Source organism: Cygnus olor, chromosome 9 (genome assembly GCF_009769625.2).
Source record: "Cygnus olor isolate bCygOlo1 chromosome 9, bCygOlo1.pri.v2, whole genome shotgun sequence".
Lineage (NCBI taxonomy): Eukaryota > Metazoa > Chordata > Aves > Anseriformes > Anatidae > Cygnus > Cygnus olor.
The window spans coordinates 17761727-17789685 of NC_049177.1; the positions used below are offsets into that span (position 1 = coordinate 17761727).

The window sequence follows — 27959 nt, forward strand, 5'->3', positions numbered from 1 at the left end:
AGAGTCTTTGGGGTGAAATTCCGTGCACTTCGACCTAATGTCTGTGGAACTGACTGAAGGCTGTCCCTCTTGGTTTTTAGTTTGTGCCCTCTGCCCTGCCAAGGCATTGAGGAGCCAGTCAAAGTATTTCAAGGATTGGAAGAAATCTTGTGACAACTCCCTAGAAGGTAAGGGTGATGGCCCAGGGGAAGAGATGGGGCTGCAGCTTGTCAGTTCACATTCTGCAGAAATTTGCATACTGCAGCAAATTTTGGTTTAGTATCAGGGAAAAAAAATGGCATTAACATGTAGATGCATGGAACTGCTCTTGTAAAGAGGAGAGAGCTTTCTAGACACCCTGGGTATATAAGTAGCTTCCGCTCTATAACTTAACATCCACTCTTGTTACTTTGCTAAACAGATGGATGTGTGGATAACTGGACATGGATTTTTTTCCCTTGTAACCCAACTACCGCTACAGGTTCAGATATGGACATGAACAACAAGTTCCTAACATTTGCATTATTACTTTCCACCCAACACTTCGGGCGTTCGTTTTTTCTCCCTGTCATTATATTTAACAATTTTGCTTCACAAATCTACACCAAACTTCACCCTGATTTCATAGTATTGCAGGAACTGTGAGTTTCTTATCTTTATTTGAAATACAAGATTTCTGTATTCAAGAACCTTTTGAGCATTATTCTGTTTTAGTGGTAGCATAAGTTCTACCTCCATCTCAGGGAATGAGGAGGAGCCCGAGAGCTGTTAATCCAGCCTTTTAGTCAAATGCTCAGTCTGAAGCTGCTCCTATGTGTTCTGCTAGGTTTCTTGCCAGGGGTGAAGGGAAGAAGGCAGCTTCCTGTCTGCCTGCATCCATTCCTTGGATGGCTTCTGATGGGGATCCTGTGACAAACATACACACCCACATACTTACAGTGCCTCATCAGCCTGCCTTATCTAATTCAGCGAAAAGAGGCCGGAGGAAGAGGAACACATACATGAATGTGGATGTAACAGAAAGAGAAGATAAAAGAGAAACAAAGGATGAGAAGTGCCATGTGAAACTTGTAGATTAGACAAATCTTGACTATGACTGCAGGTAAACTATCAGGTGCTTAGAGGAGAACATCTAGGGAAATCTTTATCTCGTCCTCCAGAGGCAAATATTGCTGCTTTAACCCAGAATAGTCCAGGTAGCTACATCTCCCACATGTAAAGAGTGTCTTCACGTTTCTGAAATATGTGAATGGGAAAGCGTGGTGCCCAGGAACCATGTATTAAATACCTGGTAGTGCACTGAACACTGCAAGAAGAGACAGAGCAGCCAAGCATCCCGTTTGTGTTCCTGGCTGTTGCTGCTCACGTCCAGAAGATGTCACTAAGTATCTGTAACAGACTATCCTGACTGGGTGCTGGCCCGAGTTCCTGGTCTCTAGGCTACAGCAAACGGTCTGGGCCAGGGGGAAGTCTGACTAGATTGGCCTGACAGCATGTTGCACATCACTGCTGCTGGCAGGTAGCGTAGCTGGAGTGCCCCGAGGTCAATATGCCAGACGCCATTTGCCTTCATCCCAGGCCAATATGGAGGCCATGGCTCTGTTCAGAATTTGAAATCAATTCAGTGCGTTGGGGTAATGAAGCTACAGCGAGTTAGAACATGAAATGGGAAGATCATAGGATCATAGAATGGTTTGGGTTGGAAAGGACCTTAAAGATCATCTAGTGCCAACCCCTCTGCCATAGGCAAGGAGAACTTCCACCAGACCAGGTTGCCCAAAGCCCCATCCACCCTGGCGTTGAACACTTCCAGATGATTGTAGAGCTCCTTTATCCCATGTATACAGGTTATGTATGCTTTTCAACGAGGGATATACCAGTGTTTCCCATTCAACTGAATATTGACCGGTCTGTCCCAAGATATAAAACCAGCCTCTAATCTATTTACAACCTTTCTTTCGCAGGAGGAAGAGGGAAGGATGGAGCACCCATTATTACCTTCCCAGAATTTGCAGGATTCAGTGACATACCCGATGAGGATTTTCTGAACGTGGTCACGTATCTAACCAGCATTCCCAGGTGAGCCTAAGTATAAATGTCTGTTTATTTCCATCAGACCCTTGCTTCCTCAGTGGCTCACTGCTTTTAGCGGTGCTACCTAGATGTACCAGTGATTATGCATCCATCCAGTTGGTATGAAACTTTCTTATGTGTAGAGAGCCCAAGGTACCACTTGCATCATTTGCATGGGAAAGAAGAAGAAAGCTTCACACAGGACATGTTTTCAGGGTTTTAACTAGATGGGAGAGGTGTGTAGATCTGAAGAGTGACAGTAAAGGGAGCAGATCAAAAGGGAGCTAAGACGGGCTATTTGTGATAACTCTCAGGGGCACTGGATATAACAAGTGGAGAGTTGCATCTATTTCTAACACTTCCCAAGAAGCACACCAAGCTCTGACTGGACAGACTAGCTTTGCTTGAACAGTTATTAATACCTAATCTTAGTGGAAATGTATTTTGTTAATTTTGTCTTTGTGAGAATCCCTTTCCCTCTGCCCCAAGAGGAAAGTGAAAAAATTGTCATATCGGTGTATCATTTATTTCATGATGCCCCACAAACCAGATCTTTCCAGGGCTAGAACTACATAGGATATATAGGCAGATGAGGGAAGTCATAAGTGCAAACATCATGCTCTAAGCTCACCAGAAGTCAGACAGACCAGACTCAAGAAAGCTAGTAAACCTTCTTAGGACTGAGGATCTGTGACCTTGTAATTGGCTTGTTAGGTGATGTGTCACACAAGCTGAGGGCAGTGTGTGGGTTGTGTCCTCAGGAACAAACTAAGAAGATCCACACAGTCTGGGGTTGGAACAGGCATTTGCCACGGTGCTGTTGAGGTCAGCAGTGCAGTGAGAACACATACCAGCCTTCCTGTTATGAGTTGTGCATTATAGATTATCAAATGCGATTTGCATGTTATCAGGAAAGCTGTTGTCAGGAGACTGTAACTTTGTAAACCGAATATCATCTTATGCTTTTTGCTTCTAATGTCATTTAATGTCAGTAGAAAGACTCCTCTTTGTCTTCTGTGATAGCTGAACTGTATCCTCTGGTCACTGCCCCTAGATAAATGTTTGGTGAATTGCACTCCATACTCTGATTTTTGTGTCTTCTCCTTGAGATCTAAGCAGCAGCCTGAGGAAGGAAGATACCAAATAAAGCCTTAGTATCTAAGTTTTGTCTGTTGCTGCATTGTAAAAAGAGGGGCAACAGGGTTCTTGGATGTCTGAAAAGAAAAGCAGCAACAGTGTAAAAGGCTGATGCAGTTGGCTAGGCTGTGGGAAGTGTAGGATCCTGGGCTGTATACACTATAGACTAGCCTTACCTCTGGGAAATGTTACAGGACAGTTATTTTTGTACTGTTTTTAAGAAACTGTTTTAAGGAATGAAAAATAAGAGAGAGATTGCTCTTGTGGAACAGCCACCAGCAAGTCACTAAAGCAGGGTGGGAAAGAGAGGTGAGTGCCTTGTTGACAGCGTTCTGGCAAGCACATGGTGCTTTCTGGTGCTTTGTTTACTGGGAGATTGCTCTACAGCTAGGATGTTTCCCTTGCTGTTTGCCTGCAGCTGTGTAAGTGGAGTGAAACAAACTCACTTCCACTGCTCTGAGGAAATAGGCTAAGGCATGGCTGCTGAATTACTTTCTGTTTATCCAAAAAGAGCTTAATATTTTTTCAGTCCCCTGATCCTGTCTCTGGACCATGGCTGTTTGTGCTAGTTAGAAGTACAGCAGGGATTTATTATTTCCTGTGGTCTCATGTATAAAGGTGCTTAGAGGATAACGAGGGGAAAACGTGCCTCCTTCAAGTTTAGGTAAGAAGTTTTCCAGCTCCACCTACATGTATTCCCCATATGGAGTTGCCAAAGCAAGCTGAGAGAAACCACACACTGTGAGTTTAACGGCTTCATTGTTTCCCTCTGCTCTGTAGGGCCTTTGTTCTGCAAGGAGGAACTGTTCTGTATTTCTTCACTAGCTTCAGGACTGGGAGGATGACCAGCTTCAGGGTTAATAAAATAGCAATAATAGCTGAGATAAGCACAAAGCTAGTTTGCCGATTCTTTGTATTTGGTATGCTGGTGGGTGATTCAAGGTAATGTTGGAGAACTAGCACATTACATTGTCAGCATGATGAGCAGAAATACTTTATGATTCTTCAGCCTCTTCTCCTGAGGGACGCCAGAGCAATGAACAATGAGTGACGAATCAACTCTCATAATTTAGTAAGTCATGACAGCTCTGATATGCCAGTTTTCCAGAAGATGAGGTATGTGTAAGTAGTATCTTACACTACAGACAAGTTCGCCAAAGCTCATATTGAGGAAATTGATTGTTCAGCTTGATTTAAGCAACCTGTTCAAGGCCAGTGACAGGCTGGAATTTGAACCTACATTTACTGCATACCAGCACATTGGTTTAATTAGTTTCAATCATAGATCTCACCATCAAGATACGAGTTATCCAAGGATTTTTCTAGACTTTGTTGCAGTGCTTTTACAGAGATTGACTCTGCACTTCTTGAATTGCTATGAAACTTGCCAACCTTGGTGTAGAAGTTGAGGGACAAAGGTATTAACTTAGAAGGAGAAGAACCTGAGCGACGAGCTTTGGTTGTGATTTATGATATAATTATATGAAGTAAAATCTTTGTTTGCGTAAGTAGTGCATCTGTTTGGGTGCAGCAGATCTTTGTTAATCTGCTGTTGGTTGATCCTTGCAAAGAGAGTGTATCCTTCCTACATCTCAGCAAGCAGTAAAGGGACTGCGTTTGTTATTTTTTTCAGTATTACTGTACAGTGTGTACTATGATAGCTTTCTAGTTACTTGCTGCTAGTAGTTCACGTTTTATTTTATTCTCAAGGAGAATGTGTAAGTATCAAAGGGACTAAGAGAAGAGAATATCTCCAGCTCTTGTGGAGTTACAAGGGATATGACCATGAATCAGGTAAAATGAAGTATCATTTGAAAAGCAGTTCACCCAGTTTAGCATAGAAAATACTTTTGTTCATAGCTCAGTGAACCAGAGAAATCGGTGTAATTTTTCAGACAAATGTAGGAAGAACATCTGTCCTTTGTAGTGTTTGTTTCTGTGTATCCTGCAGAATAAAGTTTGTGCTCGTTGTGCAGATAAGGTCTGTGATCGCAGATGACATCATTCAGCAAGTTAGTAACTTTCTAAGTCCCTCTGGAATAACTGGTCTTCTGTGCCCATATGACAAAACATTGAAGACACAGGTAGATAACAAGTGTTGTTATTTAGATGCACAGGCATTATCGCATCTTTGAAGTTACCAGGCAAATGTGCTTTATCAGCTGTGGTGTAACGAAGTACTGTGGGGTGGGCTCTAAGCAACCCCTGCACTTCTGTGTTTTAAAACATAAACTGCTTTCCAAGGCAGAAGTTTAGCCCAGTAAGACTTCCATAATCTGGTTAATTTTCCATCTGCTTCAGCACCTGGTCATGAGAGTGCCCCACAAAAGGGACCTACATACATAGACATGCCCAAACATTAGTTAGCATGGTATTTGCAAATGCATTCCTCTGCGCGTGCATGCTTACAACAGATATCTGCAGAAAGCCCTTTTTTGCTCACTTTATTCCACAGCCAGAGTTCCCTTCTCTTTCAACTGACATGGACAAACTACTTTGGTGAACAGGTGCCCTTCTCTTCTTCCTAAAGAGGTCAACAAATTTAGAGTCTCCTGGCCTCCTCAAATCGGTGTTCAAGGGCTAACCTGAATTCAGAGCTGAGGATGGAGCTCTGACTGTACACATTTCATTGAGGGAGAGGGAATTTGCCTGCTAGCCATGTCTAGGCAAGAATTAGACTTGGAAGCGAGCTTGATGTTTATCTGCTATACATGATTCTCTTCAAATCCCTCTTTTCAGAGAACTGGAGAAATCCCTATGCACGTCTGTAACAAGGATAGAGATATTACAGTACTGATAAAACACTGATTGTGTGCTTGTTTTTAAATGAACTCCCTTCCTCTGGACGCACACATGCGAGTGGGGCTTCTCAGCTGTACATCTGCTTGCACTGATGCGGTCATTTTGGCCAGGCCTCTTCCCATGGCTGTTTGCCTGTGCACATCCCGTAGTGCCAAATGACATTCAGACCTCGGAATGGCCTTTCCTTTTGGTATGCTGACTGAAATAGGATCACTTGCTGACACACTTTCTGTTTCCCTGGCTAAATTTAGGTCTTAAATCAGCCCTGTCTAGTCATTAAAATAAATAAATAAATAAATAAAAAGACATACAGATACCATTGGCTTAGCTCAGTGAAGACAGTTGATACCATCCTGAACATTGGGATGAAATGTGGGGAATAATGTTACAGAAGCTCAGGTCTAGCTTTGTGCCAGGGTTGCAGGCCCATTTTCTGTTTTCCAAAAGTAGCTCTCATGTTAAGATCCTCTTCGTGTTGCATCCGTCAGCCCATAGCAGTCAAGATTTACAAAGGTGTATCTGTGAATGGTATCTTTACTGCTTGCCTTTGCCTAGTCTGCCAGCATGATTTTCAGTGATGTAACCATTCCCTCACTTTTCTTTAGTGATCTGCTCAGCCGCATTGCTTTTTAGCAACATGTGGTTTTCTCACCTTCTCTTTCTGCTCTTCCTCCTTCAGATTGTATTATTTTAAAAGTTTTTTATTCTCCGTTTTTCACCTATTTCATCTCAGACAGTGCACTAAGTTCAATGTTGTAAGTAATACGTACCGTAATAGCTGCCAGAATCGTTTGCTTCATGGCCTGGTTCTCGTTTTACCTGAACAAATCTCTCAAATCTCCTGCCTTGGCCTGCTCTTCGTACTCATGCTCAGCTAGGATTGTACCTGCACTGTTCATGTAATGTATTCTGTGCATTCTGACCTGGGTTTTCCCCTTCAGCCCCATGGGCCAAGCCCAGCTGGTTGGCAGGCTTGGTCTTTGCCAGCAGCCGGGGTTACTCTGCTTGGTCTCCATGGAAAAGAAGTGCGGGCAGCACCCCACCACAGCTGGGCTGCACACTAACTGCTCTCCTTTGCTCTTTTCTCTATTTCAATCCAAGTATAACTCCAGTATATCAGTATCCGTTTCATCTTTCCTTTCCCCAGTCTGTCTCTTTAACTGGCCTGCGATGCTGTGTGATTTGCGGTGGCAACTGATGAGCAATGTTTCTGTTCCCATATGTGTGTTATTCCCAGCCCTCCCCCGTGACTGTTCTCGCCAAGCCCAATTTCATGAGAAAATTCCTTTGCTGCTTCTCTCTTGTATTTTCTTGTCTGAATCTATATTTCATAAGCCATCGTTCCTATTATCTATGAATTTAATTTTTGTTACTGCATCTGATGCCTGGATGAGTTTGTGCTGTTACAACCCCCTATGGCAGAAGAACATTTGAAAAAAAATTAACCGCTAGATCGTGCAGATGTACTTGAGAAAACAGGGAAGGTCCTTCTTTTCAGCGATTTTTTCTCTACATGTTTGAGGGACTTTTAAAGACGGGACTTAAGAGTTAGTTCTGAAGCACAGAGGCAAGTTTTGCTTGGCACAACCACTTTTGTGTTTGTTTAAATCACGGTTGTACTTGTTGCCTTTGGCAGATGCTGTCATGTCAGTTACTTCCTTTGCAGCTCGCTTACCGAGGTGTGATTGTAAGGGTCTGATTCTGGACTCCTTTAGGCCTCCAGTCCTCCATGTGCACTCCTTTTAGAGAGCCTTTAGTCAGCCTCTCAGGCAGATGGGCAAAACAGGGCAATTTCTATGTGCAGGCAGCTTGTGTGAATGTGGTGCTTATGGATAGAATTACTTGCGGTTTAGCTACATCATAAATTTTACAAAGAACAGCTTTTTCTCATATTTATTAATTTGATATTAGGTGAATAATATTTTTCTTTAGACTAACGTCAGCATTTTGTTAACTTCAGCTAAACATGCCTACTTATTTGGTCATTTTATTATAAATTGCTGGTTTTAATGGAGTTGCATCAGATTTGAACTTGATTTGTGTATCCAGTTATTGTCTGAGTGATATTTAACAGCTGCAAATTGATTCTGTGAGTCTGAGCTATGAAGACCTAATTGGATGCTGATTGCAATGATACGTTCTCTGTTTCTTTAGAGCAGAGGTCGTATTTTGGTGAGCCATGTGATTCATTCAAAATTGTCCTCTTACATTCCCATTCCCCTCCTGCTTTAACACGGTTCACAAAAATTGGCATGGCTGTCAAAACTATATCAAGCTTAGTAAAGAGACAGCTTTTTCCAAGGTCGTCTAAACCTGTAGCTGTTGAAAAGAGAATTACCTTGACTTAATTCCCCCTCTCTATTTAACTTTGTTCTAAATAACAGAACAGATAGAATAACACACTCTATGTAACGTAAATTTTGAACTGTAACATTGTTCTCTTGGAATAACTGGTTTAAGATTCGCCGTTTTAGAATTTGGCTCTCGTTAACCAGATAGTTAGATCAGTATCAGTATTCCTTATAAGAGCAAAGAAACTTACGTGGAGCATTGCACCTTGTGATTAGCCGTTTCTGCGGGCGTTTCATGAACTGCTGGTGGAAGGGCTAAACTAAAGAGTTTGTGCCTCAACAGGAGGCCAGGGAGCGTGCTGGGACTGTTCTGTGAAGCTCTGGATTGTGACAAACGTCAGTGTTACCAGTATCAAATATTTGAAAACTTTTTTGCAGGATTAGTCGGTACTGGTGGATAGGTTGTAGGAGAGTTTTCAAGTATTTATGAGTATGATCCTGTCTTTAACAAGCCAAATTTCTGTGGACTCGACGGTCAGACAGCAGTCAGTGTTGACTGAATGGTCTTCTGTTCTCTAGGCCATGAGGCTGGGTGTTTCTATCTGACAGCTTCTCCGTGGCTTTTCTGCCTTATGGAGTGGTAGTTACTTGGAGGATTGGTGGCTGTAGCTGCCAGGTTCATCTTCAGTAAAGGGAGAAACTGGGGCTGTTGTTGCTGGGGCAGGGATTGGCAGAGCACCGTGACCAGGGGGATGCAGCTCTGATGCTGAGGATCGGGGATTCACACCACCCCAGCCTTTTGCCTGGAGTGGGATGATATGCCAGCAGGTATTAAATGGGAATGAAGAACCAAAAAACCTTCTTCCCCGTTCCCATCTCCCTTCTTTTCTTTCCTAAATGCATTTGCACCCTACAATCTCTTGCACATGTATTACATGAACAAAGGAGGAAAATGACACATTGCTTTGTGCTCCTTTCGATTTCCCAAACTCTCGGCAGGTTTACCCCAACCTTCTCTGTTTTCACCTGAGGCTTTCAATCCTCTTGCTTTAAAGAGTTTGCTAAACATTTGAGATATATCCAGAATTCCTGGCACCGTATCTATGATGCAGCAACATCAACTGTCAAGGCAGAGGGAAAATGCCTGACCTCCTCCTACGTCTCCATTAGGCAGGAGAGGAAGCACAGAGGTGTTACCCGGTGTTCTGGGCGCTGAAGGTGATTTGCCTGGGCCTTTCATGCTCACTAGTCTTCCAAAGCAATTTTTGGTCTCAGTCAGCAGATGCAGTTTAATAAAAAAAAAAGCAATGCAAATTTGTGGGTAGTTTAAGAAACCCACAGGTATAGATTTTTGTAACTAGTTTCTCACACCCTTTCTGTAACAATCTGCAATACGCAAAATTTCTTTGGTGCCTTCCTTTGAATCTTTTTTCCAAAGATCTGCAGCAAATATATAGCATACTGTTTTTTTTATATATATATGATGGCTGAAGGGGGTGTCTAATAACTTGCATTAATTTGGAGAAAAAGCAAGGTCTGAGATCTTTGCCTTCAGTCTAGCACAATGTAATCTGTGATTGTGAATTATTTGTATCACCTAGATTTGGCAGCAAAGTAGCATAGCAGCTGAGAGATTTAGCAAATAAAATATTCATGTTTTGTGTAAGCTGGTAGCCTTACGCTAGGAAGAGAAAAATTCCTGGCTTTTGTGTTAATGTGAATTTCTGCCAAATATTCATTTTCTGCTGTACATTGCACTTTTGTAATGGGCTTAGAGGGTGATCCGATGGAGGCTGAGTTTTGCTGCTGTACACTTCCTTGGGATGGGAGTATCTTCATGTAACCCAGCATATTTATTTAATCTGTTTTGCAGTCTGGAGGCTGCCAGCATCGGGTTCATCATCATCATAGACAGACGACGGGACAAATGGAGTGCAGTCAAGGCATCCCTGACACGGATAGCAGTAAGTACATGCCTTTGTTATCTACCTTCTAGAAATCAAAGTTATCTGCTGAATCTTCAACACAGGATACAGTCTCATGTACTCATTTTTAGTTTCTACTTTTTGGCTATGGATGCAGATTCTCTCCTGTCCCGAAGCTCATGAGGTTTAAATAGGAGAGAAAGGAACTGCAGTAACAGAAAACGCAGCCTTGTTTACTGCTGAATTTAGGACAAATTCCTCACGTGCTGGTTGACTGCAGTATGAATTCTAGTCATATGAAGTTGTTTCCAGAAGAATCTAACAGAGGATACCTTCTGTGCATTGAGGGGTGACTACGTGGCCTGTCTGTGAAAGAAACAGATCCCAGTGGATTTGTTTGTGTGGTAGCAAGTGATCTCTGTCAGAAACTATTAATAGCTCATTGTATCTCATTTGTGAAAGTGAGAGTTAAGACACTTTTTCAGTACTAATAAAAACAGCTGTTTTTATACATCTTTTACTTAGAACATGTGGTGTATGAGGAGCAAGTGCTTAGACACAGAGGTTTAGGATGAAGGGATGACCAAGGTTACTTTAAATTACTTCAAGAGTTTTAGACAACTGTTTTTCATTCTTAGTTCTCTTTAGCTACTGTCTTCTCGTTCTTGTTCTTTTAATGCTGATGAGCACAGAGGAGAGGAGTGTGTGAGAGGTGTAGGCTAGGTGTTGCAGACAGGACTGTGACTGCTGAATGTGTTGAGTGCCTGCATGTAGGAAAAACAATCGAGGTTGAAAAGATTAAAATCTTTCCAGAGTGAGAAGGTAGGTCAGTCTGGGAAATTCATTTGTGCCACCTGCTTCTTTCACCAAGTCCAACATGGGTAGCCAGTTTTTGTAGTTTAAAAAAAAAAAAAAAAAAGGTGGGGGGGTGTGGGGAGACCTAAGGTGTGTTAGTGCAAAGGAGGCTTGCTGTGCTTCAGACCTGAGAGGAGGAAGGGTAAAGGTAGTAGTGCAGAAACTTCGGAGGTCTGTGCTAAATCCCTTCCAGAAAGCAATATATGTCTGGGCAGTAAAATCCACGGGCTGATATTTCCATTGGCTTTGGATACTGACATTGGAGTTGTGCTGAATGGACAGCTGATATCATTAGCAGCTGGACTGGCCAAGTTTCAATGTCCTCCCTGGTTTACCCCCTTTAGGAAACACTTGGCTGAAAATTGCCTTGGCCTCCCTGCAAGGCAGAGTTTTGCCTTCTAATAATTTTATGGTTTTTGCAGGGAGCATTTCCAGGAAACCTGCAGCTGGTGTTTGTCCTACGACCCTCCCGCTTTATCCAAAGGACAATCGCTGACATTGGCATTAAACTCTATCGCGATGACTTTAAAATGAAGGTACCGGTAAGCATGCATTTTTTTTGTCCATGTGTTCTTATCTCCATGCCTGCAGTTCTTAGGCGTCAGCAATTTCTTATGACCCAGTAATTAAAATTTGATTACAAGTGGCAATTGGGGCTGTGATCTGGGTCTGTGTGGTATATACAAGATCAACAAAACCTAAACTGAAAACAGAATGAGATCAAACAAGCTTTGAGAGGCACATAGGCACATTTACAACTAACTCCATTATCCGGATCAGATAAGTTATTTTTTATTTCATTCCAGTGATAGAAATATTCAGGGAAAGAGCAGAACCTATTTGTATGTGTAGCAATGGTTTGTTTAAATTGTGTTTGTGGGATTTTCTACTACCAGTTGCAGGAATGCCAAAGAGTTAATTACTGGTGAATGCCTCACAGGACTTTAATGGACATGTTCCTATGTGAAGGATCAGTCCAGCTACAAAATGTGACTTGGGTTAAGTAGTGACATCTTAACTTGGTGGAGCTGTTCCCCCGATGTAGGCAGAGGTAGATCTCACTCCAGTGACAAAAGTAAGTGGTTAGCACTACAGAGGAGTGAAAGGCTAGGGCCACTTCTGCACTAGGGACTGCTGACAATCTCATAGTGCCCTGTTAAGAGCCTACATGGTATTGCTTATTTTTAATGCTTTTTATGATCTCCACCCCTTCAAGATTCAAAGCATGCTTTTTACGGCTTTTTCTATGTACTTGGCATATGCTCAGGTTGATGAGAATGTGATTTGAAGAAGGTTACCAATCCTGAAAGAGTTTTACATTATACTATGTGAGCTCTTTTTGGAGTTGTTCCCAGCTGCATGTTTGTCTGTGGTCTCAAAATGTTTTATAAATAAACATGAATGATGATTATTGCTGGTATTTCATCCCAGAACTGACTCACACTGCGTTCCACAATGACTTTACTGGAGTGATTTCATATGATTGTTTTGGATTTTGCTTGTGGTTTTAAATTGTTTTGCAAAAGGCCCATGATTCCGCTCCAACAATTTCTACCTTTGTCAGTACCTAGGTTTGAAGTTCAGGCACTTCCTGCTTCTGCTCTAGTAGGACACAGCAGACCATTTATTACAGTGCATACAGAAAAGGAGCCATGAACGTTCATTTTGTTACTGTGGGTTAATTTTTCACGCCGACTGTAGTTCGGCAAGGGTGGCTTTTTGGTAATTAAAATGCAAAATTGATGATAAAATATGTTTGATTACAAAACAAAATTTTTAAATTTTATATCATTTTAAAAAATGGATGTTCCTGTACTTAGTAAGCCAGAATGTGTTACCATAGCAACTGTTGTACCAGAAACTGCAGCCCACAAAAGGAGAACTTCATCAAGAAATAGCATTTTCTAGCAATTCAGCATCTTCTCTACTTTTAGCAGTTTATTGAACGACAGAGTGGCATTTCAAATCCAATTTGAAACTATCACAGTTGGAAGAGGAGTTAATTGTAGGCAGGGATCAGGCACTACATTAAGTATTAAATATTAGCATACCTTTCCTACAGGCAGAAAAATCGAGGTGAGTTTAATTTAGGGTCTTTTTGGAGATTCAAATTTTGAACCATCTTTGGTATGTCCACATAGATCTTAGAGAGCAGAAAAACTATGAGCATGATGTGCTTTATGTTAGTTCTGCCTGCCTCCTGCCCATGTACCTGCAGATAGTCTTATATATAGGCTGCCTACATCTGTCTGATGCTATAATAAATTGCTTAGTGCTGTGCTAGGGGTCTCCTAAGTTCCCTAGGGTCTGCCATGATCTCTGTAGGGGCCTTTTAGCTGAGCTTGCAGCCCATCCTAAAAATAAATAAATAAATCTGGGCATATATAGCTCAATTTCAGAGCAGATGAAGTTACTGAGAGTGGTGGTATCTATTTGGCCCCCTCGAAAAGGCCTGAACAGGAGCATTAAACAGTAGCTTCAGGAATATGATGTGCATTTGTTAAGGAGTTTCTCTGAGCTATCAGACTGCAAATATGTTCAATAAAGTAGATATGCTGGGTTAAATCGCCATCGGATTGAGCAGCTGTTTGGGGAGCAGCTCTGCTGAAAAGGACCTGGGGACTTGGTAGACAGCAAGTTGTACATGAGCCAGTAGTGCGCGATGGCAGCAACACAAGGTATCAGCATCCTTTATTAACAGTATCAGCAGGAGCATAGCCAGCAGATTGAGACAAATGATTGTCCCCCCCTTTAGTTGGCTCTCATTAGATTGCATCTATGTCTAGTTTCGGTAACAAGAAAGTTGTTAATCTGGAGTGAGCTCAGTGAAGGACCATCAAGAAGGCCAGGGCCTGGAGCATCCACTCTATAGGAAGATGATAAAAGAACTGGGCTTGTCTAGCTTGGAAAAGGAAAGGCTTGGTGAGGGTTAATATAGTGGGACAGCAGCTTTCCAATCCCTCTAAGCAGGTTTCTGAGAGCATCCAGGTGGTGTATGACAGGAGGACAAGAGAGAACTGACAAAGTGAACAAAGGCAGTACTAACTTGATATAAGGAACATCATTTTCACCATGGGGATAATCAGGCAGTTGAACAGACTGCCCAAAGAGGCTGCACAGTCCCAGTCTTTGGAGGTTTTTAAGACCCAGCTGGATAAAGCCCTGAACAACCTGGTTTGATCTCACGTCTGACCTAGCCTGGAGAAAGAAGCTGTTTTAGAGACAACCTGAATTATTCTAGGACAATTCTGTAAAAAAAGATCAACCAAAAGCCTGTCCAGGCTTGTTTCAAGGCTTTTCTTAGAGCCCTTATTCAACCTGAAATATATGCCTTCCACACAGCTGGGCTCATCTCCTGGTTTACAGTGCTTGCAAACATGCTTAACATGCTCCATCGGAATTAATGCGTGCTAACAGGCATAGCCAGTTGTCTTTTCTTCAAACTGCAGAACAAAATAATACATTTAACATATTAAAGTCAAAGGATAAAAATTTCTAGTTATTCGTGCTCAACATCTTGTTTTTCTGTTGCCGAAGTCATGATGTATTTTCTAGCTGTTAGAACAACGAGACCTAATTAAGTACATTATTTGTGTTACCACTTGTGGTGCAAGATTTACAGTGGTAGCCAAAAGGTAATACTGCTTACCAGAAGATGCTTTTGCTTTCATTAAGCAGGTTGAGTGGTAGGGAGATTGTTTAGAATAAGAAAATGGATCCTAAGACCAATGATTGAAAGGGCTCGTTATTTCTCTCAGTCCGCTGTGTTTGCATTTGTTTCAGATCATCATGTTAAATTCTGTCTCTGATCTGCACGGCTATATTGACAAAAGTCAGCTGACCCGGGAGCTGGGAGGAACCCTGGAGTATGGCCACAGTCAGTGGATACATCACCGAACTGTGAGTGTTGGTGTTGTTCTTACACGCCTACCCCCATAAGTGTTCAGATGACAAATGTAGAGCAACCATTAGGTAGTAACTCTTCAGCTGCACTTCAGCCTACACATTTTACTAGGGATTCATGGAAAGAGGGGATCCATGACTCAAACAGAGAAGGGTAAGTACCCCAAAAGCTTGTAGCAGAAGTAGTAATTGACCTGGACTAGGGCCTACGGTGTCATAACATTATTATTCAGCAAGGCCCTTGGGCACTTTCTTATCTTTTGAATAACTGATGGATTCAGAGGCCTGCAGCTCATGGTCAAAATTGAACATATGCTGTAACAGTGTTCTGAATGAAAGGTCAGGATTCTCACTTTAATGAGCAATTATATCCATGTTTTTAAGAGAAGAAAATACTCAAGACATTGGATTTTATTTCCCTTTGTTTTCATTTCTGTGCTATGTAAACCTTTGTTCCAGATGGCTCTCATTTTGAGTAACTTGAGAATAATTAATAATTGTAGGAAAGCAGAAAGACTATTTAGTGTGTTGCCTTTAGGAAACTTGTTACAGGTTTGATTATTTGTTCCATTTTGGGTTGGTTAATATATCTCAGTGGCTACTTCAAAACAATGTAAACATTTCATTATGATTCCCAGAAAAGGTGGTGGTTTACAAAAAACAGACCCCAATCTTTGGCAGATAATCAGCCAAAATGTTGTCCCATCCTATCTACATGGAAAGGTGCAGAGCTCAGTCTTCATCCTGGAAAATGAATTAATTTCCCTGAGGGTGTGTGCAATGCTTGCATGAGTCTTTGTGGGTTTGCTTGCAAGACTGGTATGTTAGAGCTCGCATCTAAGTAGCCCCAGTGTTTTGCTGTGTTCTGAGCAGCCTGGGATTTGAGTTTTTCGTTGTTGACCCATAGCTAGGTCTAACATTCAGAAAAAGCTTTTCTGAGGTAGCTTGGAAGTCAAAGTTGATCATTGTTAGCTTTTTTTTTTTTTTTTTTAAATTGGACTTCAGTATTTTCTGTGTACTAAACCACTGCTCTTGTAAAGTCAGATCACTTTTGTCACTTTCCTGCTATCATTTTCTGTGCTTTGCTGTTCTTATAAGATTAAATTTTACTTTTCTTGAAAACTACCAAATGTTTCAGGCTTCTAAATATGCAAACATGGATTCTGAGTTTCCTCTAACACTGGCTTGCTAGGTTTGCTGAAAACAGTGAGGATAAAATTGAGATAGAATGTGAACATGCCTACAGGTTAAAAGTATCAAAAATATGAAACTGTCCTTGTAGGAGGCATGACTGAAGGAATCATCCATGTGAGTTTTCAAACCACTAAAGGCTTGAAAAAAATGAGGAAGGGGGTAAGATGAGGCACAGGCAGGAAAGTCTGTAATTATGAGGGACAGAATATTACCTAAGAGGATATTGTGAGCAGGAACGTATGGTTTGGTAAAACAGGCAAATAAAAGTGAGCCAAGATTTGAGGTCAGTGTGCCTGTGTAACCCTAAGATCTTTTGGTTACATTTATTTCAACAGCTTTTACCAAGCACAGAGACTTGAAGACAAAACCACAGTCACACTTTAGGAATATGAAGCAATTTATTGCTCAGACACATGGGAATGAGTGGGGACAACCATGCTACTAATTGAGGTACTGGTGAGCTCATGGTGCCTGGTGTAGTCAGCCAGGTAATCTCTGCTGGATAAGAGGTTTGTCATCAGGGAAGTGTTGGCCTGCGTGGCACCTTGAAAAAGCCTGACCTTCAGTCTTGCTGATGCAGTGTCTTCATCCCGTTTACTGTTTCTCGTAGTACCCTCATATCTTGTCCTGCCAGGGTTTTGTTTTGTTTCGTTTTCTGAAACAGGTTTAAGCTGTTGCTAAAAAGTATTGATTTAGCAATCTTACAACATTGTTCTTTGTTTCTGCTTTCTTGAATGGCTGGGAGCCTGTGAGCTTTCTTGCTCACAGAGTACATTTTAGGTTCTTAGTAAACAGCTCTTTGTCGTGGATGGCTTTATCTGTGCTGCAGTCAGAAGTGTGGCATTTTAGCCAACTGTAATCCAGTAATTTCATTGCTGAGAACAGCAGGCTACAGCTGATAAGCACTGAGCCAGAGCGTATGTCAGTGTACTGCTTCTGCTGAACATGGGCATGAATTTATGGGGGCGAAAAAAGGAGGAAGGCTATGAACTCTGCTAGCATTGCCTCATCTGGAGCATGCTTTAAGATCACATGATGTGGAATGTAACTTCTGCGCCTTTTGGACACCAATCTGCCTCCAGTTTGTTTTCCACAGAGAACACCATGTAATTTTAACTGTCATGATTGCAAATGAGGATTTCCCATCATTGCTGGAGAAGGGAATGCAGCTTGCAAAAACTATGTAATTGTTTGACTGGGTGTAAGAGCATCCCCAGTGCTATTGAGTGACTCAAAATATTGTGTGGTTTAGGTCAAAAAGTGTAAAGAATAGATTTGTGCAGAACAATACAATCTTTGATTATCCCTAAAGAAATTGGGGCATGATCATGAAAAAACTTGTCGTTACTTGCTACAAGATACAAAGGTTTTAATTAAATCTCATATGTCCAAACAATATATTCTAGTCTGAAAAGGCAGCATTCCTATTAAGCCTTTCTCACTTTCACTTCACTTTCTTCAATAAAACCACAAAATTTGGATGAGTTTTGTGTTAGTGCACCCAAGAAGCAGCAATGCTCCGATGAATTTACGCATTTTAAATATATTTGTAGTAAGTTGTTCTTGTATTTGTGGGAGGGATGGGAGGGAGTGACTGGAATACATCAGGAACAGATAGGCAGGATGGAGGCGCACAGTTTGGGAAGTCAAGGGGGAGACAGATTGCTGCTAAGTGAACAATGGCTGTATAAAAATAAAAGTAAAAAGGCTTTGGCTTATGTCCTTTTGGTGTCTCCTCAACTTAAATACAGCCTTAATTAAAATCTTTAAACACCACAGAAATTCCCAGCAAGCATGGGCAGAGGATCTGAAGTTCCAGTCTGGGCTTTGAAGCTGATGTCCTCTGTGGTTTCATTATGTCATTTAAGCTCTGGAAGTTCTCCATCTGGTTCATGGATATGGTAATACTTTGTAGGCCTTTGAAAAGATCCTTTGTGACACAGGATTTAATCTGTAACTTGTAACAGATCTGCTCAAAACCAGCAGCAGGGCCAGCTTTACAGGCATTGCAACACAGTGTCTGACGAACTAAACACAGCTAACGTGCAGTAAATAAGCAGTCTGTGACTTTATGCTCCTGCTTTTCCAGGCTATTGAAAACTTTGCAATGACAGTGAAAACAACAGCACAGATGCTGCAGACCTTTGGAACGGACTTAGCAGAGACTGAACTTCCCAACGATGTGCAGTGCACAGAGGAGCTCCTGTCTGCACACACTGACCATCACAGCAAGCTGAAGGTGAATGTTGTCTCGTGACAGCTCCGTTTGTGTAATATGTGCGTTTTGATTTAACAATTCTTTCTGCCATCATCTGGGACTCCATCATCTAAACTACTGAAGAGGAGAAAAACCTGGATTCAGGAGATTGATTTGATGCAGCTATGAAAAAGGACTACATAGCTTCAGGAATGATAGAACAGGGTATTGTTCTAGCCTGCTCTATTGCAGTTGACATGAACTATGTTATCTCCAAAGATTTGGTGGTGTTCCTTTGTGCAGTCTCCTTCAGTGCTGGTAACAGGGGAGGACCAGGAATCCCTGCCTTATGAGAAAGTAGTAAAGATTTTGTTTCACGGGCATCCCCTTATGACTTAGAAATGGATTTCAGAACAGATCTATGCAAGATGTGTGTGGTGAAGTGGAGACTCCTCAGCTGACGTTAATTTTTGAGCATTATTGTCCTTTTCATTGCTCATCTTTCACGCTAGGAAGATACCTTGTTCTGTAGTTGACTCCTTGATAGCTGGCATACCATGACTCAGCATGTCGCAGTGTTGTTTAAGGAAATCCCGTTAAGAAGCACAATGTCTCAGCAGTGTCTCAGCTGACTAAACAATTGGCAGCACACATTTGATTTGTGTTAGAGTATTTTATTCTGAAAGTTACCCGGTCAAAAATGCAATCTGTTCAGAAGTTATGCAATGTCCCTTTTCTCAGAAATATATCTGCTGTTCATAGTGAGTAGATTTAGTCTCTGCATTCCTAGAAAGATATGTCATCATTGTGAAGCACTTATATTTTGTTCCAAGTATTTAATGCCTACAAAAGTAACCTCCCTTAGCATTACTATGTTGTCTGCCTAAGAGATGGGACTGTTGTTAGCATAAATATATACTTTTTTTTTCCCCTGCAGGATGAGCTGAAACTAGCTGTGAAGCAAGGGGCCACCCTACTGACATGTATTAGGGAGCCAGTCACCCGAAGTGCCAACAGCAAACTCAGTCCGGATGAACTAGAAAATGTGGCAACTGTGGAAAGGTTAGTGAAGCTTGATTACCTTGGGCAAGTTGCTAATTTATTCCTAAGAAATGCAAATGTAAAGTATGTCCTCATTTAAATGGAGTAAATATACAAGCTATAAATTCCAACTGATTCAGTCACTCAGGGTTTATTGGATACATAACTCAGAGAAGGAAATGTCTTTGAGGAAGTTACTTGATTAAACTGGCAATGCAAGTTCAAACAAGTCCTGAATTTCAGGGTAATTCTTGGTTGGACCACTACCTACCTGGTGGAGGATTTAATGTGGAATTTATTTTCCCCATTACATCCTCCAAATTTCTGTGCCTACTTAGAAAGTGGTATCTGAATCCATGTGAGATGAAAGAGTATATGCTTGTGTATTTCTGTGGAAACACTGGGGGAGGGAGGAACAGATAAAGATGATAGTCTGAAACATGCACCTTCACAGATGTATAAAAAGAGAGAAATCTCTGTTCCTTCCTACAATGCTAGTTATTACCATAATGCTTTTATTCACCATGTAGAAGTTTCTGCTGTTCCATATGAGGCAGTAGAAAGAGAAATGTTATGCTAGTGTTTCAGCATATCTGCATTCAGCAGGAACAAAGCTGCCAAAAGTAAAGTTGATATTTTTCACTGAATACTTTAAAATCCTTTAATCAGTCATTCTGAAGGAATTTGCAAATTCAACTTGAATTCAACAACTAGCTTTGATTAAAAACACATTTTTCAGGGATAGATTGAAAACAGGACTTGTTTTTGAGAGGAATAGGAAGGAACTATTGGTGTTTGCCCCAATTACTTCATAGTTCCAACACTGCATTTGTAGATCAGGTCTGGTTTCCTGCCTGCCTGAAGAATGCCAACTATTGAAAAATAGAATATTCAAAGACTTCATTTTCTTTTTTTTTTTTTCCCCTGTTTAAACTGTTCTACTTTGTAATATACTCAATAGATCATAGAGATTGTGAGGATGACTCATAGTCTGGTGTTTGACACTTAAGATGTGGGACACTTGATACTGATTTTTTTGTGAATAAGTGTTTCATTATTTCCATGAAATGAAACATTGTCAGTGGGAGGTATTATGAGCTTCTAATCCATTGTGTTTAGGAGAGATGGATTAGGAAAAATGATTCAACCATTGCTTATTTCTGATGGCAAAAAAGAAAATGAACAACAAGTTGTACAGTTCTGCTTTAAGCGTTCTAAAAATTAATAATTGCATTATATTCAATCTATATCGGCCTGAGGTGAATTATCTTTGAAGATTAGATGGAAGCTGGGGAGAGACAGCCACTTCTGGCTGCCAGCACATGAAACAGGTCTGTATTCCAGTTGCAGGTCAGGAGGCAGGGCTACAAGTGCCACAGTAGATCTGTGTAGCTATCAGTCATCATCACACTCCTTCCTGTCCCACTTCAATTTTTGTTCTCTTTTTCTCAAGGGAAAACTGAAACAAAACCTTGTTCTGCTTCATACATAGGTGTAGGCTCCCCATCATTTCCAAACCCTGTTTTCTGCCATCAATTGGTGTAACTTAAAAGAAATGAACTGTAGGAAATAAGTGGTTTCCACTCTAATCTCTTAACAGGTTGTTGGCTCAGTTGGATGAAACAGAAAAGGCTTTTGATCAATTTTGGACCAAGCATCATCTAAAACTAGAACAATGCTTGCAGCTTCGACACTTTGAACATGATTTTAGAGAGGTACTTCATTGGTTGGTTTTGTCTAGTCTTCTCTGGTAAACAAGGTCAAACTGCCTATATGTAGAAGTATAATGGCATTCCTAAAAAAGAGATTGGGAGAGAAGCCATTCATTATAAAATATGAAATGAATATTCAAAAATGAAATTCTTGGTAATTATCTGATATCTTACAGCATTAGGCCCAAAACGTGAAACACCAGCTTCATGCTAAATTATTGTGTATTCATATGTGATCTTACCAAATATCACTTCTTCTGTGATGCTAAGTGTCCAACCCCACTGAGGTCAATGGAAAATAAAAATGGAAAGCCCAACTGTCAGCCCAAAGGATAAAGTAATACAAATCTTGGAGTAATATAGACTCTAGAGTTATGGATCTTCAAAACTGCATGTCTCAATAAATAATGAGAACCAGGGACAGCTCTTCAGAGAATAGTTGGTTGTTGCCTTGTATTTTCCATTTTGAAAGGAGATGAAAGACTAAACTTGAGATGCAGACTCTTCTAAAAGATGGAGATAAATGTTTAGAACTCATAGATTTGTTATAATTTTATGATCATCTTGTGATGGGTACACTTTTTTTTTTTGTCGTTTTTTTTAGGTAAAACTGACATTGGATAATCTAATGGAAGCACAAGCAGGTTTTTCTGACATTGGAGACAGTGTGACTCGAGTAGAGCACCTCCTAAGGGAACAGAAACAACTGGAAGAGAAAGGACAGGTTTGTGCTTGATATTGTATTCCAGCTGATCATCTAGAAGCTTCTCTGTCACTATCATTCTGTGACACTTACTCTCTTCTCATGGGTCATTATTTTAAATAGCGAAACTCTCATCCTAATTTCCAGAAACCAAGGTTGTTCAAATTCAGTAGTTCTGTTTTGTTACCTGGAAATCTAGAATCAGTTGAGATACCTGCGTTTCAAACCAAGAAAAGTTAGGGCCATCTTTGGAATGTGAAAAACTTGGAAGACTTAACAGGTTCCCTTGGCCAGATACCATTTAAGACCATTCTGTTCAAACACAGCAGTTTCAGGAACACACGTGCCTTCTGATAAACGTTAGTTTTTTTTTTCCAGACGTTTGAACTTTGCAATTCCATCAGTTAATCACCTATATATAATATGCATCACATTTAGTATTATTAGAAAGTATTGAACGAATGAGTAAGCTGAATCAGAGGAGGGTGCACATGAACAAATGCAAAAGCTGGTGATGATCTGATGATCTTTTTTAAGCATAGGATTAAGATTTAGAAATGTTGTCATCTTTGCCCATCTGTTCTGTAGAAATCTAAAGAAATTTAAGTTACTGTAACTTATATTTTCCTTCCATTGTCCCTTCTTGTTGTGTGCTGTTAGGTGATTTTTCAGTTATGATCAATTTACAGCATACGTGTTAAAGCACTAAATATTTTTGTATTTGACATGTTATCACAGACAGCTTTTGTACTCCAATGAAGCAAATAACCAATAATAGTTGATGTAGTTTGAACTCATCCCATGAAATGGGAAGAGTTCTTCTGTACTTACAAGTATTCAGCAAAGAGCTTATGGTTAATAGCTGAAGACAGAAAATGTTTCAGTGCCATAAACAGTTTAAACTCACTCTGACTTTGCCTTGCAAAAGAGTAGGGGACCTTCACACTCCTGAGCAGTGGTTTTAAAAGTTGCCACACCCAACCTGTTATCACAACCTGTTATCTTCTGCCCCTCTGTGAAGATGTGATGTCCTGCTCCTCTGAGAATTTGTAATCCATAGCTCTACAGATATGAGCTCAGCCCACAAAGCCTGAGATAACATGATTTGTCATAGGATTTTGCTCTGGGTCACTCTCCATATTGTGCTGCTCTACTAATCTTTAACGTCGGTTAAGCATGCGGTGGAATATTTTTATGTAGATACATGCTCTGTATGATTTTGAGACTGTTTAAGTACTCATCTCTGAATTTAGGCTATGGAGGCAGGAAGAACAATAGTAAGAAATAATACTCACAAGTTGGTCTTCAATGCAAATTGAAAAACATGTCAGCTAGATGAATATCCCAAACCGTTACCTCCAGGCTACAGCACAGATTACAGAGATGGCTTATCTTTACTACATGTGTAATTTTAAGATCTAACTTTGGATTGTTTCTCATTAATTTCACAGGAACCATTGGAGAAAGCCCAGACTCTAGCTCTCCATGGAGAACAGCTCATCCAAAACAACCATTATGCAGTTGATTCCATTAGACCAAAGTGTGTTGAACTCAGGCGTATTTGTGATGACTTTACCAATGAGACCAAGAAAAAGTATGATATTTTGGGAAAGTCTCTTGAGCTGCATCAACAGTTAGATAAGGTGAGTGAGCCTTTTTAGAGAACAGCCCTACTGACGGTTCTACTGAAAATGAATGCTTTTATAAGCACAGGTAACTAAGATGAAGAGAACAAAGATTTACTACTTTTTTCTCCATTTCGTTCAGAAACTGCTACCATAAAAACTGGAGCAGTAGCTTCTCATAATTATGATCTTAAAATGATGAAAAGTAGGTTATTAAACTTAGAACGGAACCAGGCCTAAATTTGAAACAAGAAACAAATGTATAAAAATATGCTTAAAAATAAACAGCTTACTACTACTTTTTTTTTTTTTTTTTTATCCGACTTTATATGATCTGACTAGAATAGAAAGCTAAATGCTCTGAGTATGTCTACATGCTATTTCAGCCTAATTCCTAAGAGGAAGTACCAGAAATTCATCATGAAAACCTGCTTTGGAGTATTTTTAACTGAGTGTAATAGGCCTAAGAAGTTTTGGGGAGTTTTGATACAGATCAAATATTAATTTGGGGTTTTGAATTATTGTGTGAGTGAACACTGAAATGAGGTAGTACAGCTGAAAGATTTGATTTGCAGCAACCACAGTAACACTCTTCCTCCTCAGAATATTATTATGTGATACTGGACCATCCATCTATCCCATGAGAGCTGAACTTAATTTGCTATTGTTCTGTATCTATGGTGGGATGTGTTTTGACCAGGACCATGCTATGAAGTAAACATTCATTCCCTTTAGCAACATGGTAGGGCAAATCTGTATTTCATGGGGTGGTAGAAGCAACGCTTCATAATATGGACTGTCGGTGATGTTGGAGTCCTTGTTGTCTGATTTTTTTTTAAAGGCAAGCAAATGGTGTGAAGCTGGAATCTACCTCTTAGCTTCCCAAGCTGTGGACAAGTGCCAGTCACAAGAGGGAGCTGAAACCGCACTCGTTGAAATTGAAAAGTTCCTGGCAACAGCTAAGGAACACCAGCTTTCTAACCCGAAGGAGTTCTACAATCAGTTTGACATGATCCTCACCCCTGAAATAAAGGTAAAACCACTCAAATGCATATGCTCTAAGTTCAAATATCAAAGTACCAATTGCCTTCTACATGAGAGAGTACCAGACTATATCTTTGGGTCTGCTCAAATATGCCTCTTTTGCTACAGCAAAAGGGCACAGAGCTGAGCACTTAGGGCAATAAGTTTTACTCATATGAGCAGTCCTAGAACAACACATACTTCAGGGTAGAGCTAGAAAATTTCATGAGTCACCAAGTCCTACTCCATGAAATATAGATCTGTGCAGAATGCATGGGCTGGGTTGAATTAAGCTACAATATGATCTTTATCTCTAATACACCTAGTCTGAGTAACAGAAGTCATCTCAACTTGCTCAGTCCAGCACTGACAACCATCTGCTGTTTGCCTTTTCTTTGCCTAGGCCAATGCTCAAAGAATTCTACAAAAACTAGAAGATGTACAAGAAATGTTTGACAAGAGGCAAGTGAGTCTGAAGAAACTGGCAGCCAAACAGACCCGGCCAGTACAACCTGTTGCCCCACACCCTGAATCTTCCCCAAAGAGAGCATCACCAAAGACTACGAGACCAGCAGCAGTAGGTAGGCCATGAACAGCTGCTTTCAGATATACACCAGTGTTTTTCTTGCGTGGTCATGCTTAATTTTTGTCATCAGAATGAAAACTTGCATTTGATGTTCAGTGTCAACCATGTAGGCCCAAAAAGTTAAAACAAATGTGAAACAATCTATCACTAAAAGCATATAAGCAAGGGTGAACCAAAAAAAAAAAATCAGGCTCTTCTTCTTAGGTCTAATCTACAGAGCATATTTCTATTCTGCTTCTCATTATGTTATATATTGCTAATTTTTCCCTGAAAATGCAAACCAGGTTAGTCACCGCAAGTATGTAAAGTATGCATGAGGAACTCTGTTAAATTGCACATACAGTGGTGTGAACACTTGGCTTTAAAAGATCACAATCCCTCCAGTTTCAATTAGATACTGCAAAGCTTTGTACATCGTTGGTGACATTGACTCATTGGTGTGATGTTTTGTTCTTTTGTTTTTCCCTCCACATAACCGTTTAGTCACTTTCTAGAGTTGTACTCTACTAACTAAAAAAGTTGAATATTGCTTCTGGTTGGAATTTACAGAAAGTTCCTGATTTGAGGTTAGCATTTTTAACCAAGGTACTCATTTTCTGCAAAAGGAACGTGGGTGAAGCTAACTTGAAACTGTGCATCTTGGAGGCCAGTCACCTTGTACCTGGTGGCAGGAAGGGGTTAACCTTTTCAGCAGAAATGGTTGTAAGAAATTTAAAAAAAAGAACTTCAGGGCTTTTAAACAGGGAACCTTTAGCTAAAAGGCTTGGGAAAAAAACTACTAACTAGCATTAAGAGCATACAGCAAGCTTTGATTTTTTCATCAGGAAGATTAGGCAGGCCAGTAGCCTGACCATTTTGCTTTCTAGGCATACTGTCACAAGCTCATACAAATGTCCCTGTTGTTCTCCTCTGGTCCCCAACATTCATCCTTTCCCAATGCCAGTTTGACATCTTTACTTTTTTCCCCAAAACCTTGCTAGCTGTGATCTTAACATGCAATTGCTACCTCAAGTTTCATTTTCATTGTTGCCTTAAAGTGAGCTGAAACCACAATGCCTTTGAAGAGGTCTTGCTCTGATACCTACATCTGCTAGCAATGTGTTCCACTCTTGCACCATTGGCAGTCAATTAGCTGCATGAATTTTTAAGTCTTTGAAAACTCAAAGAACTGACAGTAAAAAAGTAGTAGTTAGTTTTCCATTGCGTAAGTTAGTAGAATGTAGAGAGTTCTGGAGATCACCTAGCCCAATCAACTCTTCAGAGCAGCACTAACTTTAAAATTCTTCAGGCCACTAGTGCTGAAGCAAAGACAGTTGCAGAAAAATGACATTATGGGACCAGTAGGTCTAAGCCAGTTAGTCCTTGTTAGTGGCAGTAGAGTTTTAGAACGGCTTTCACCAGTTGTGAAACTGCACCTTCAGACTAAAAGCTAGTCTTGCATTTCTGTTTATGCATGCAATCTCTGTGTTTCTTAAATTTCTTTCTTGTCATTTTAGAGCACTTGCAGATTTTTTTCATTAAACCTTTGATATAAATAGAACCTTTAAAATAGTCACTAGTATAGAAATGACAATACTTTAAGTTTTGATTATTGTTCATACACCCCATCCAGTACTCTCAGATACTTTACAGAGAATCGTGACATGTTCCCTTGCTCTGATCCTTATGTTGCTGTTCAGTCTTATATAACACAATACAGGAGATAACTGCATAACAAGGATTGCATAGCTTCTGATGTCCTGTTGTGAATTAATAGGTAGATATTTAATTTGAAAAGTTACTCCAGTTGCCCTCTGAGGAGTGCAAAGTGTGACCCAGACCTGTTCAGATATTCATAAGTAGGCTGTATCATCTCATTCAGATACTTTTTGTGCCTGAAGATGATTGACATAGAGAAATATACAAAGAAACAGAAGTCCTTGACTTTCTACAGCTTATCCTAGGACTTAAAAACGGTTACTTTAACTGCCATGAGCAGTATATTTACATGGAATCACAGAATAGAATCATAGAAACATTAAGGTTGGAAAAGACCTCCAAGATCACCTGGTCCAACCATCCCCCTGCCACCACTATCACCCACTAAACCATGTCCCTAAGCACCAGGTCCAACCTTTCCTTAAGTACTCCGGCAGACGGTGACTATACCACTTCCCCGGGCAACCCGTTTCAATGCCTGACTGCTCTTTTTGGGAAGAAATATTTCCTAAATTCCAACCTCAACCTCTGCTGGCACAACTTGAGGCCATTCCCTCTTGTCCTATTGCTAGTTATCTGTGAAAAGAGGCTGACCCCCAGCTTCCCACACCTTTATTTCAGGTAGTTGTAGGGAGCAATAAGGTCTCCCCTGAGCCTCCTCTTCTCCAAATAAATAACCCCAGTTCCTTCAGCCACTCCTCATAAGACTACATATATCATGTAATAGCATCACTTGGGTCTTACCCAATTGTTCACTACAAAGAATCATTCTTTGAATTTCCTGAGTGCCATTTCCCACAGAATGCCAAAGCACTTTGCAAATGCTGTGTTACTGGTAAGTATTTTCATCTCTCTTTTGCAGAAAGAGAACCGAAGCACAGATCAACTAAGTGATTCACCAAAGTGTTTCACAGTCTGAAACTGAGATGTGGCTGAGAACAGAAACGGGCACTGCGTTTCAGTTTATCCCGGCAGGCAGCTAAGCACCACACAGCAATTCGCTCACCCTCTCCCCACACAGCGTGGGATGGGAGAGAGAATCAGGAAAAAGAAAGTAAAAGCGTGTGGGTTGAGATAGACAGTTTAGTAGGACAGAAGAAAAGAAATAGAAATGATGGTAGTAGTAGTGGCAGTAGTAATAATAATAATATGATGTACAAAGCAAGTGATGCACAGTGCAACTGCTCATCACCCGCTGACCGATGTCCAGCCTGT

General features: G+C 40.6%; 1 protein-coding gene across 16 annotated transcripts in view; it reads left to right on the forward strand.

Moving 5' to 3' along the window:
• Positions 1–27959, forward strand: part of MCF2L2 (MCF.2 cell line derived transforming sequence-like 2) — a 167391-nt gene that overhangs the window by 49153 nt on the left and 90279 nt on the right. For 15 of the 16 annotated variants that reach the window (XM_040567994.1, XM_040567996.1, XM_040567995.1 and 12 more), the window contains 11 exons: positions 1944–2058; positions 10156–10246; positions 11485–11604; positions 14846–14962; positions 18249–18398; positions 19294–19418; positions 20998–21112; positions 21714–21833; positions 23264–23455; positions 24279–24470; positions 24864–25041. In XM_040567994.1, coding sequence (XP_040423928.1) covers positions 1944–2058; positions 10156–10246; positions 11485–11604; positions 14846–14962; positions 18249–18398; positions 19294–19418; positions 20998–21112; positions 21714–21833; positions 23264–23455; positions 24279–24470; positions 24864–25041 — 1515 coding nt within the window. The remainder of the gene's footprint in view (positions 1–1943; positions 2059–10155; positions 10247–11484; positions 11605–14845; positions 14963–18248; positions 18399–19293; positions 19419–20997; positions 21113–21713; positions 21834–23263; positions 23456–24278; positions 24471–24863; positions 25042–27959) is intronic. The other variant, XM_040567993.1, reaches the window with a different exon arrangement.